This window comes from Nanorana parkeri, unplaced genomic scaffold, assembly GCF_000935625.1.
Source record: "Nanorana parkeri isolate BGI_ZX_2015 unplaced genomic scaffold, ASM93562v1 scaffold120, whole genome shotgun sequence".
NCBI classification, from domain to species: Eukaryota; Metazoa; Chordata; class Amphibia; order Anura; family Dicroglossidae; genus Nanorana; species Nanorana parkeri.
The window spans coordinates 1,253,725-1,267,053 of NW_017306388.1; the positions used below are offsets into that span (position 1 = coordinate 1,253,725).

Below are 13,329 nucleotides of genomic sequence, written 5' to 3' on the forward strand. Positions count from 1 at the left end.
CAGCTACCATGCTGCAGACGTGGCGCAGCTTCCATACTGGAGGGAGAAAGAAGCATTTACCGTGCTCCAGAAGTAATGCAGCTACCATGCTGCAGGGAGTGAGGTGCAGCTACCAAACTGCAGAGAAAGAGGTGCAGCTACCAAACTGCAGGGAGTGAGGAGCAGGGAGTGAGGTGCAGCTACCAAACTGCAGGGAAAGAGGTGCGCCTCAAAAACTTAACAGAGCAAATGAAAAGGTTTAGAGGAATCTCGTCATGGTAACTCTTCCTCTACTTCTGGTCTGTACAGAGCTGCTCAAGTATCTGTCCATGAAGTTTTACATCATAAAGTCCATTGTCCCCATACAAAATGTTTTTATTCCAGTAGCTGTGCTTTTCAAAATCTCAGCAACATTTTCACCCTTGGCAAAACGCAAAATGTAGATTTTACTTTAGTTTCAGTCTCATCGCATCAGATATTTACCGGAGAACGCCAAGAAAATGTAAAAAAAAAAGTTTTAAAATATGAAAAGGCATTGTCTATGTTTTAAATTGTGCTGTGCTCATTTAAAGGTTATCCTTCCTTATACTGAATGCCCATCATCCTCGGCAAACCAGTTGACATTTCAAATAAGGCTGGCAGCTGGCATGTCTCCATTGGCTCTCTCTGGGTGTTTTATAAGCGGACACAGAGATCAAGCATGTTTCAGGTATTTGACATAAAAATAACTGTAGGCTTAGAAGATGGTGCCACATCCTTTAGATTGAAGCAACTCAAAAGCAAGGTTAACCCCGATAGGGTAAAAAAAAAGAGAATTTACAGCAGTCATCATGATTGCTATTTGACAGGAGTGGCCATTTAAGGAGGGGCTGGTGTAAACTCATTCGATGGTATCGTCCTCGTCTGGGTGGTTCCTGTGGTACAGGCTGGTCGTGCATAGCCTGCATGCTGGAATATCCAATAGAACATGTCCACCTACAATTCTGATAATCTGTTCACCGTACTCATTAAGGTGCAGACAGGAAGTCAGCGATGGCCACTGTAGTTACATGGGAGCCAGCTGATGATTCCTATATATATACGTTGTCGGAGTCACGTGTTCCTTGGATTCGGCAAATCAATTACTATAGGAGGATTAACCGGCTGATAATTCACAGTACATACTGAGGAATTGACGTACGTAGTGGTCCCATCTGCCATTACGCCATAACCTGCAAGAGATACGTCACAATACAGAGTTTACAGGAATATCAAACTATTTTTAGTAAATATCACTTTTATTTCCAATAGTAAAGCACAGAAGAAAAATCACGTGCTTGTTGCTTGCACTTGCATGTAGAGAATACTTTCAAATATACTGAACTCCAGACACACAGCTGAATACACAGATGAAATACATATATAAGAACTGTTTTACCTGCCAGAAAATGTGTATTTCAGTCCATACAGTGCTGAGATTTACACAGCTCTGCCCCTAAGCGCAGCCCTGGTAAGCAGGTGAGGGGACCTGATCTTTTTCTTCTGCAGTTTCACTTTTACTTACCGCTCCCCCCCATCCTCTCCTTTTTGAATACCCCAGTGAGCATCACTCTTCCTTCTGCTTCTATCAGCATGCCCCTTACACTGCAGCACATCCGATTGGTTCCTTGTGCTGCTTCTCCCTTCCCCTTGCTAACCTCTGTAGTACAGCATACTGCAATAGGATACCAAGTCAAATTTGGGTATTTGCACTGCTTGCATTAAAAAAAAAATGCCTTCATTGATATAATGATGGATTAAGAGCTGCAATAATTTGTGTCTTTTATATCTGCATGGAGTTCAACTTTGAATCTGAACTCCGGCACAAAGGAAAATCACACATCCTGTTGTGTAATGGCCATGTGAATATTACAGTTCTGTCTTACCAGCTACATCTCACTGGTTCTTAAGAAATAAAGGGACTCCATAAGACGGGGTTCCTCCTCATTCTTTATGTCTTTGTGTAGGAGCAGCAAAGCCAAGGCAGTCTGGTCCATGAAGCGCCCTCTGCTACACTTTTGACTTCAAGATCAGCAAAATTACATTACATCAGAGTGGAGCCCAAATGGTTAAAATGGCCAATGTTGATGCCATAGGATAGACTGGAGGCAGTGGCACTGATGGCCAGAGATGCCATTAGGGTTGGTTTCACCTGTGTGGTAACTCATGCTGCCCCCCTAAAAAAATAAAAATAATAATTTAATAATTAGATGATAGAATGTCTCCCCTTGTGCTCATTCTCCTCTGTAGCCTGGCTTGGGACAGCTGGGACAGGAAATGCTGAGTACAGCGCTCCTGTCTCACTGATCACACAGAGCAGATCGGAGAACTGAAGTTCTCCAGACTGCTCCCCACTCTCCATCCTGAAGTAATTTGCAGTGCCGATAAAATAGTCCCCTGTCCTCACAGGGTCTTGGAGTGGACTGAGACCGGGCGGTGCACTGTTACCCCCTGGCGGGTGTCACCCAGGTGCGGTCCACACCCGCCACACACCCCCAGTGACACCACTGCTGAAGGCTGATATTTTGATTATCCATGAACTACCCAATCTCCACTCACAGCAAATCTCCCAAATCCTTCCATAGGATGATTTAAGTGCAAGGGGTGTCTGTAAGTCTCAAGACATGCACATGTAAAACCCTTCCACAATTTGATACTAGGAGCCATCATGCAACCCATACTTTGAAAAAAAATTATGCCATTAAGGTAAACTTTACAGATTTAATATATAAACATTTTTAATTAATTAATTAGATATTCTTATACACTACTAGTTTTTTTTTTTAAAGAGCCAAAGTTTTACTTTAAAGAAGAAGTATACTCTCCACTTAAAAAAAGAAAATTTGCTGCAACACTGTTATTTTTTTCCCTTCTCCTGCAGTCTCACAAATACCTGTTGATGTTACAGTCCACCTATTGCAGCTTCCTGTTATGAAGGGACAACAATGATGCACTGCTGTGGAATTCAGCTGCATTGTCCCTCATGTAGGGTAGGACTGTTGTTTGCACTACAGTGAAATAACATGTAACAGGGGACATGGCTATCAGCACTGTCACTGCTCATTCACAAAACTGTAGCTTGTCAGTCAGCACCTGGCCACACCTTCTGCCCACTGCTTTTGCTGAAACCCTCCCACTGTGAGCTGCAGTGCCTGGAAGTTGGAGCATGTGAGACACAAATGAAGGAGGATTTGGTTGACTCAAGAAGAAAAAGAGGTTTGTTCTTTAATTTATGGGGTTGCATCACATAGCAACTGAATATGAGACCTCACTAGACCGCCACACAGGAATCTTTACATGTATGTTAAATATCATTGAGAGAAGGAAGGATGTGCAGCAAATATGATGCAAGCAAAAAAAGGTAGAAAACTTGCACTTGCATCTTAGGCCGGGCTGCATAAAGTGTATAATAAATGGCCCAGACTCACCTTCATGGATGTGACCAAACACGTGCAGTCTTGGCTGTACTCTTCTCTGTACTGTGTTTAGCAGCTCCACACAGCCCACCCGTTGTAATTTTTTGGGCACCCAGTCTAAAAATCCTAAAAAGAGAATTCAGCATGTTAATGATTGCTGTAAGGTCCAGAATAATATTTCAAAAAGCACTTGTCACCCACAGACAGCTGAGATGACTAGTCCCAGGCCAGTCTACTGATTACAAATAGGGATATCACTCCACCAGGAAGTACAGGGTTCCTAATGCCAACCTATAACACCCACAGTTCATAGGAAATTGCTAAGCTAAGAATTGGGCCAGCCTTGTTTCTGTTTTGTCACATTATGACATACCCACTTAAATCCCTGAGCGCTGGTGACATCGCCGCTGCTGTTCACTTGTGAAAGGACCACTTTGATAAAGGAACTTTTAACACACCTTACCATCTTTATATTTGCAGGCAAATCAAACAAGTTTGCAAATTTAACATTTCACCTTTGTTCCCTTTCTCCTGCTGCCCCTAGAGAGCTCTGTCGGGATCCTCAATTGATCTGCCAGTTCGGATTTTCTTTTATAGCCTGATATAGCAGACGGCAGGTATCTTCAAACACAGAAGTAGTTCTATCAAAGACAACATCCTTGGCATCCATCTAAATCAGTGGTTCTCAACTCATGGGTCGCGACCCAAAAGTGGGTCGCGACACCTTCTGCAGTGGGTCGCGGCGTCCTTCCTGCAAAGAGCGGCCCATGTTCAGGAGGGAGACATAGAGGGACATGTTCACAGCCCCCTGATCTCCTGCAGGGATGGGTGAGGAGAAGTGACCCTTCTTCAGAACTCTAAGCTGTCTGTCTTGCCTCACCTCTCCCTTCAGGTTTACTTTTATTTAACTATACAGCTGCCAGCCAACGCGGGTGCTATAGATCCCCAGGACCATCATGGGGACTGAAGGCCTCTTTGAAATGACCAACCAGCTGTGAGTAATAGACAACTTTTCTTTAGGTGCACTTACTCCATGAAAAATGTTGCTGCACAGAACAAAATAAACCAATTAGCACCTTACTGGGGGAAGGTGCATGAAAAGTCACTTCTGGATCATACAAATTAGCTTCACCTTAATCATTTCTAAAATGGGTCTTAGAGATATTTGCTTGTTAGCCATCATTAATAACAGAAAATAGGACTCTATGATGTCACATGGATGTGTTACCACGAATGAACACCTTTTGTCCTGCTGAGAGGACGTGAGGTTCACTTAACATGAGAATAAAATGTACAAGCTCTGGCATAAAAAAAAATCTTTGAAGGAAGGAAAGTTGGCCATCAAATCTATTGTCCAACTTTCATTGTTCCCTACTGCACTGCAAACATACAAGGAAAATAATATTGGTTGCTATAAGCCTCGTGATCTGCCTTTACTTCCGGTTCAGACATTTTGATGACATAGACAGACAGACAGGAAAGATAGGATAGATATACTCTATCTATCTATCTATCTATCTATCTATCTATCTATCTATCTATCTATCTATATATCTATCATAGATAGATAGATACATTACTACTTCTATTGTTTCAAAGCATCAGCCTTTCTCCTAGATAACATCAGTGGATGTGTCATTATACGTCAGATGGGCCATTCTTTTGAAGTTTTTCATCCTCCGTGTGACTAATAGCCATCTAGCCTTCAGTGCAGGAACATTGGGGAATGGTTGAACTTTGCATTTATAATTCAGTTTCAGGTATCTGACTAGACCGGCATTAAAGAGGCCTGCGCCTGTAAATGGACTGTTTTCCAAATCACTGGCTTAGCTGTACAGAACAAATTGTATTTCATGCTGCAAGCACGTCTGAGATAAAATTCTACACGAGACTACTCAGCTGAGCCATTATGACTGTTCAAAGTTGTGAGAAGTGTTATGATGGATGTGTGCCAGGGTTTTAATGTGTACCTGTCATAATAGACTGATATTTTATGATTAATTAGCACATCACAATTTGCTCATTTACAGGTGCTGCTTGGAGATATGCTTTCTTTTAAAGGGGTCGTGTATCAAAATTTGAAAGCACTCTCAGTAGATTGTTAAGGATCACCATTAATGTTAGTGATGAATGTTTTAGTTATTGGCGCTCTTTTGTACACTGGTCACACAGTTCTCCAGACACGTCAATCAACAGCCTCGCAAGCCGATAGGTTTTCTGTCAACAGTGATACACTGTAACCTGTTCTACGGTAGCGAAAGGGAGAGCTCATGAAGGAAATTTCAGTCTGTGCAGAGAACCAGGTGACACAGAGGGCAGCCAATAAGGTATTCACTGGATTGGCATCAGGTTACATGCACCATGTTCATTCTGTGTGTGCTTCTATTAGAGCTTAGCACCCTGCACTGTTTTGTTGTGTTTTAAAGCAGAACCAAATAATTTATTTGTTTACTACAAATAGTGCATATATGCATGCTTGCAAATCTGTGTTACCTTTTGCTTTATCTATATTATATATTCCTTATATTGTAAAGCGCTGAGCAAACTGTTGGCGCTATATAAATCCTGTATAATAATAATAATAATAATAATAATATGCTACAGATTCTTTTCTGTTGACTTCCTCAGCAATAGTTGGAGTTGATGAAGGCAGTGCTACTGTCTGAGACAAGCAAATTAATCATTCCCTTACAGGAAGTTCTCTGCAAGAACAACGTTTATTCTTTGCCAAGAGCTGGGCATCCTCCGTCTCTCCTACTCTTTCCAGCCACTTGTGTTTATGAATATAGGTGCCTATCAAATGAAAAGGTAGAACACAGGGTGGAACTAGGGGGAGCCACACTGTTCTGTGCAGGGATGGTCTCTGTAGAAGCATAATGACATAAGAGGAAGGTGTGGAAAGCTTATGACCTCTGGACCTTGCAGCCAGCAAAGGAGAAGCCAAGAGATCAAAGAGAATACCGGGTCATGCTGCCATGTCTGCACAGCAGATGAGAAAGCCTAGTGAGAATGCCAAGTATACCAGCATGTACTATTTTTAACTTGTGGTTTCATTTAATAAAAGAAACTTAAGAAAAAGCAAAGCTCCTTACTGTTGAACCTTCCTACCAATTAAGAGATATAGAACAAAAGCCTTGTTATTCCTGTGCAGCAAAAACACTACTTGCAGGAGGGAAGAGAGCACAGGGTAGGCATCATGTGCGATGTTCATTAGTAAACCAAGGAGTAGGGGGCAGGGCAGTGGCACAGAATCTGCCGAATATCAGGCTCTGTAATGCTCCATCACCCTTCTTGCATAGCTCCCAAGCTCCCAAATCTGGAGGGACTCTTCCTCTTTTGCACTAGTAAATAGATGATATGTCAGTTCATGACAAATCCTACTACCTGAAAAAAAAACACTCCTTATCAGCTTTATAGCCCACCATTCAGGGTTGCATAGTAAAGCACAATAAAGTTCCAAAGGGCATATAGGGGCATATAGGGGTAAACAGTCCATAAAGCAAAATTGAATGACAAATTCTGTATTGATTCCAAAAGATCAGATAAGTAGGAATTTCCATCAATTGCATCAGTCCATAAGTGCTTAAGTGCTTTCTTATTGGCATGCTTGTGTTACATGTTTGCATGATAGTATGGATATTGCAATCCCAGTTTTCAGTAATCAGTATACACAAGAACAACTCCAGGATAGTTGACAGGAGCTTCTGTAGTCCGCAAGAGCCAGATTATCACCATTGCATCCTTTAAAGAAGAACTATGAGGTGAGTGCTTTCCACTCACCTCATAGTTCTAGCCGACCTGTGACAATGAGACTGTCACAGCTCGGCTTAGTAGATCGGGAGGTGAGCGAACACATACCGGCGTTCCCTCACCTCTCAATCCTATCATGGCTCTCTGGCGGAACGGACAGGGGAGGGGGCGGGTACAGCTGGCTCTGCCTCCAGTCACGCAGCTGGGCGGATCCCGACACAATTGTCGGGATCCGCTTCAGCTGCTGCTAGTGGTATTCTGCGGCGTCACAGTAGCTCGCGGTATACTGAGCCTAGGGTGACGGGAGGACGCTAGTTTGTGTCCTCCCGTTACCCTAAGGAGAACTATGGGGAAAAGCCTTAACCCCATAGTTCTCCTTTAAAACTACCTTAAAGAGACACCCACGCAGTGCAAAATCACTGCTAAAGAACCCCTCCCCCAATCCCCTTATAATCACTATACTTGCAATTCCTTGCCAATTCTTTCTCCATTGCTATTGGGTGTGGAGCAGCATGTGACCTACTCTCCTGGGACAGTGCTCAGGCCGAGCAGCCAATCACTAGTCCCGTGCACTGTCACATGAATGGAGGAGTCACCACTGATTCTGGTGGCTGGCACTGGTTATTTAGCATTGGTTGTGACAGAGGAAGCAGCAGAAAAATAGCGCAGGCAAGATGAGTATAACCAGCTCAGGGGATCCCTTTGCAGAGACACTGCTACAGAGACACTGTTACTTTGCTCTTAATGGGCAACAAGGTGACAGTGTCTCTTTCATTTCGCCTTCCCTTTTGGGAAATGGGAAAATGTGGGTGATGGGTAAATGTAGCTATTTTAACTACATGCAGTTGAGTCAATACGGAAGGAGAATAAAACCTCTCTGTTTTACTCATCCCAACTCATAAGTATGGATGAGCTCAGGTTCAGACCAAACCCGGTCCAAACACAGAAGGAAACTCCTTCCACTGACGTCCAATCGGCGGAAAACCCTGCCAGCAGCTGCACGTAAGCAAAGGGGCAGGATGCAGTGGCCATATAAAGTAAATGACATCAGCACAAGCATCCCTTCCCTTTGTTAATGGTCTGCTGTGGGGCAGAGAATTGCCCAACCCGCAGCTGATTGGGGAGAGGCCAATGTAGCTTCCATGCTCAGAGGAGCTCATCCCTACTCATAAGAAAAGAGTTGAAATTCAGACTGGATATTGATGCAACTGTTTTCCTTCTATCCCAACTACATAAATCAGTTCTGAGTAGTTGGCCAGAAAATGCTCAACTTTTTGTGCCTTGCACTAAACTTTTAATTAACAAGCAGCATTTTCCAACAATTCCCGGCTAGTACCAGGTCAGAAAATTGACCAAAAGTCTTATATATGAATCCATAAAGAAGTCTCATTAGGCACAGTAAGGTTTCTAGTGATTAATTAGCTTGGGACTCTGTGTTTGCAGAGAAATAAGTACATTTTCTCTGTAGAAGATTTAAGATTTCGGTTCATGATGAAAAGAAATTATTTGCTGCACAAAAGGCTGATCGCTCAGAATCCCATGCTCTATGAAATTTGCTTCTTTCTTTCGAGGTAACCGTTCGAATACATTTCATACGCAGAATGATGGTTGCCGTGGAAACCATCGAAAATTTCTGTTCCCAGAAACAGATGTCTCATTTAGTGGAAAATTACAATGTGAAAAAGCAAACCCAGAGGAAAATTAATTCAAACTTTACCTATAGTGCGACGTCTCTTATATGGCAATGAAGGAGCTGCACAAATGTGCTGCAGAAGGAGAGTCAAACCAATGCGCATTATCTGTTTTATGGTCACCTTCAAATGTATTGCAAATTAACCCCAATAAGAGCTTTTGAAAAAGCCTTTATTATCTGGGACTGCCTGCGGTAACAGATTATTAGTCCTGAGTTAGCTCTTTATCTATTCACCATGCGCTAGACATTGGCAAAACACTGACCACGATATAAACCTTTGGGATCTCATAGTTTTCTATCCAAGAAAACTGCTGAACCATTAAGACCTATATTACATGTAAGTACTTTTATTTGTTTTTATTTACAGTGAAATTATATACACTGTATGGACAAAAGTTTGTAGATACCTGACCAATACATCCACACTAAAGTGTGTGCACATCCCTCCAAATGATTGCGTCCAGTAGTTTTCAGTGAAATGTATGATAATAGTGAGGTCTGATGATCCCCCAAACTGTGTGGGAAGAATGAGGGATTCATACTGAACACCATGCTACCCTCCCTTTCTCCAAAATTTGGTTAAAAAAAGGTTGAGATCTAAATCTCTTGTCTGTAGTGGGAAACCAGACACATTTGATAAATCATAGTCCAGCTTAAAGCATACTTGACAGAACACAAGCCAGCTAAGAAGAAATGCAATAGTATCATAAACAATACATAGCCCGGGGTCTGCAAAAAAATCCTAATATAACCTGCCCTCTAGTTATGGTACTAAGTCTGAAAAACTCAACCTCTCAACTCTGATTCATATTCCATAACTCATGCGTGAATAAAGTTACCTCAATAAAGAGTGGTGTGGTTACACTAATGTAAAGGAAGATGCCAATCAGTGAGACACCAAACATGCCTATATTACAAGGCCCAGAAAGCTGATGGAACACATTAGACCTTCTAGGAGAGACATACATAAGATCTATAGATCATATCATATTTGGTGTCATAATTTCATTCTGTTCAATATGTTGGCCATGGATTGTGAAACCAAGTCAGATGAAAATATAGATGCATATAGTTGGCATTAAGAGTGAGCCTGCTAAGCATAATAAAATACTACAGTACACCTGGACACAAGGGTGGACTCTACAGTACGCCTCTGGACACAACGTTGGACTCTATAGTACGCCTCTGGACTCAAGGGTGGACTCTACAGTACACCTCTGGAAACAAGGGTGGACTCTACAGTACGCCTCTGGACTCAAGGGTGGACTCTACAGTACACCTCTGGAAACAAGGGTGGACTCTACAGTACGCCCCTGGACACATGGGTGTACTCTTTGATTGGGTGTGGTAATTCCATAACACCCTCTCCAGGGACTAGAAAAGATGGCTGTATTTGCAGCTCTGGGCTCTTGTTTGACATTGAAACTATCTAGGATACTGCAAGTCACTTTTTTGAGGGCAAATGACACTTGCAAACATCGGCGTGGACTTACTCTGCAAACAATCCAAACTCTGCAGTGAACTAAGACCAGGTAGCACTCTACTCTTCATTAAAATTATATTTTGAAACAATTAAGCTGAATATCTGAATTTTATTATTAGTAATTAAAAGAACTTTGTCTCTCTGAAGAACTATAAGAAGGAATACTGTGTTACATTCCTGTCTGGTTGTGGCAGTGAGTGAAATAGACACTTTCTAAGTCAAAATTGCAGCCACAGATGCTGTAAAGGTGGGCCTTTTTCTGTTCAAACACAACTTTACCCCTCTGCACATATGGACACAGTTTGAGGAGTTCGGGGGTGAAGGAACTCGAGTGGCTTGCACAGAGCCCTGGCCTTAAAGTAAACTCCACTTTATTATTACATGTTATTAAAAATTGCCTTTCCATTTAAGACTGCAGCTATTTTCTAATACTGTCAAAAAATGTAATGCAATATGATGACCTGGAGGTGTTTTGAACACAGTTGGTATACAGAACACCCCCAGAAAAGTAACTTCCTCCTTCTGTAATTGGCTTACTGATTTTGACAGATGTGTGCACTAATTTTAGGCATCCCTTGCAATAGGAATTTCATTTTTGGTGAGGTACTAACTAAGGGTTAATTACTACTAAAGGGATGCTGACATTAACTTTCCTCATTACAACACAGACAGCCCACCAGCTGATTATAACGAACACATACCCTACTAACCAGGAATCCGTTTGGAAAGGATATGATGCAACAAACAGCTATTTTTTCAGAACAGAAACAGGTAGGAATCTGCAACAAAGTTTGTTAAAATCCTTGTGATGTACACTGATCACCCAGAAAGGACTGATTTTTTTGCCAGCAAATGTTTACCTCTGCTGAATACCTTTGGAATAGGGGATGCTATGCCCCAGCATTCAGGATCTCCCTTCAAAAACACTACTGGACTGTTTTTCTTTAGTCAGTGAAGTGTCCTAAATGTTCATGTAGCCTGTTGTGATTTCAGCTCCTTTAAGAGAAAAGATATTGCAGCTGCAGGTGGAGCCAGAGAGCACAGGTTGTGGAGACTGTATACAGAGCTGATTTGGATACGTTTGCTGAAAGGATTTTTGAGAACTGCATTACCCAGGAGGCTGTGGGGAAGGAAACAGGAGGCTTATGGGTTGCAACGGCAGAGCAGCCTCAGTCTGGGACAGCCATCTGGAGAGGACAGACCTGTGTAACCCTGTGTGGGTTAAGACTGTGTGAAACAAAGCTGTGTGGTCACCGCTGACATATAGGGACACACAGGCTCTGTGCAGCCGTCTATAGAGAGACTGATCTGAGTTGCTGAATCGGAGAGGACCCGATCGAGTGCCTGAAGTGAGGTCCGGTGACTTGGTTAACGCAAAGGACATCGAGGCCTAGTCGCACTGCCGAACCAGCCACTGGGGTGATCCAGCCATCCAGAGGGAGACGACTGCCAGTATCCTGAGTGAGTGAAAACCTCTTACAAGGGACCCAGATGACTTCACCTTCCTCCCAGAGTCGACTAGAGAGAGAGAGGACACCCAGCTTCCACCAGCAGACTTCATCTCTTCCCATTTGATCTGAGGAGTGGTGAGAGGCCTTTGGCCGCAGTGACAACCTGTTTATTGTTCACATCTGCTATACAGCAAGGGCCCCAACGTTGGCTAGCCTAGGACAATACTACTGGCCAGTAGTTTAGCGGGGGATAGATACTTTTAAGTAAAGATATTAATGTTGATTGCATTCAATCTAAGTATATTATCTGAGACATTCTGACATTGCAGGCTTTCCTGCATGCAATAGATTGCTGCTGCGTGTCACATTGCCTTATCCTGTTATTGGTTGTATTACAGGTGATTGGGGAGGCGTTAAGTGTTTGTTCTATTCCATAGTCATTAAATCTGTTATAAAACTTCACAAGGTGTGCTGGTGTGCTGTGGGTTCATTGCTTGTGGTGTGTCACAGAGGTGAAACAGAAGACCCGATCATCCAGCGGCTCCTTCGGGGGTGAGCGCTACATTCAAATAACCATTTTTTTCTGTATTTAAATGGAGTATGTTTTTATTATTGTTTATATTAAACCTATGTAATTTGGATCAGTTTTTACTGGAAAATGTTAACCCTTTGCCATATTGACATAGAGCCAAAGCCGTTATATGATTTATAGGCATTAACTCATTATTGTGCATGTAAAGGTTCTGTGCTTTATGATGTCTTCATCTGAAATCAGCTATGCTGAGACATGTAAACACAATGTCCTGTTGTAGATACCTATTCAGTTCTATGGGCCTATAGAGTCTTAATTATCCTTATCCTTAATGTCACAGATGGGAGTCCATATCCATTAGTAACAAGGAAAACACGGAATTAGATTGCTGGTACTGGCACTGCTGGAACCAGCACAATGTAGGACTTGAGAGGATACAGAGTGACATGAGGTGACATTGGATGACATGTGGAATTCGATGTGAACATGACTTATAGTGCCTGCAGAGGTGAGAGCCTAGAGAAGGGCTGAAACACAGAGTCTAAGGAGCTACCTGGTATTTTCCAGAGCACCCACAAGGGGCGATGGGCATTGCTGCAGGACAGTTCCCAGGTTGCGGCCCGGCAGCTACTGGGTCAGGTGCACCAAAACACAGAAAAGCAGAGTCATTGGAAGCCCTGGGGTGCTGAAGTCACAGGCAGGCTGGAGTGTAAAAGATTCTGGGAGAACTGGGGTGTTCTTCAGCCATCTCTCGATTATTAAAAATATCACAAAACAGTCCTAAGTAAGCTACCAAAATCGTAAAATGTTCAGATTGTTAGTGGTAGGTCGCCTCATTTTTTGATGCACAGGGTCCTATTGATCTTGGCCTCTTCTCTGGCAGTAGGTGACTTCAATGATGCAGAGAGATTAAATCAGCGTAGGAGTGCAAGGTGCTGTGGTACAAACCCCTCTTGAAGCAGGTCCATGATGCCCTGTACCCACAGTATATCCTCAGCCCAGGATGA

At 42.7% G+C, this 13,329-nt stretch overlaps 1 protein-coding gene across 1 annotated transcript in view; it reads right to left on the reverse strand.

Moving 5' to 3' along the window:
* Positions 1-1,062: 1,062 nt before the first annotated feature.
* Positions 1,063-13,329, reverse strand: part of MPPED1 (metallophosphoesterase domain containing 1) — a 56,281-nt gene continuing 44,014 nt past the window's right edge. The window contains exons 6-7 of the mRNA XM_018553434.1: positions 3,426-3,539; positions 1,063-1,190 (exon numbers count right to left, since the gene is read on the reverse strand). Of these exons, the coding sequence (XP_018408936.1) occupies positions 1,072-1,190; positions 3,426-3,539 (233 nt within the window). The 3' untranslated portion in view covers positions 1,063-1,071. The remainder of the gene's footprint in view (positions 1,191-3,425; positions 3,540-13,329) is intronic.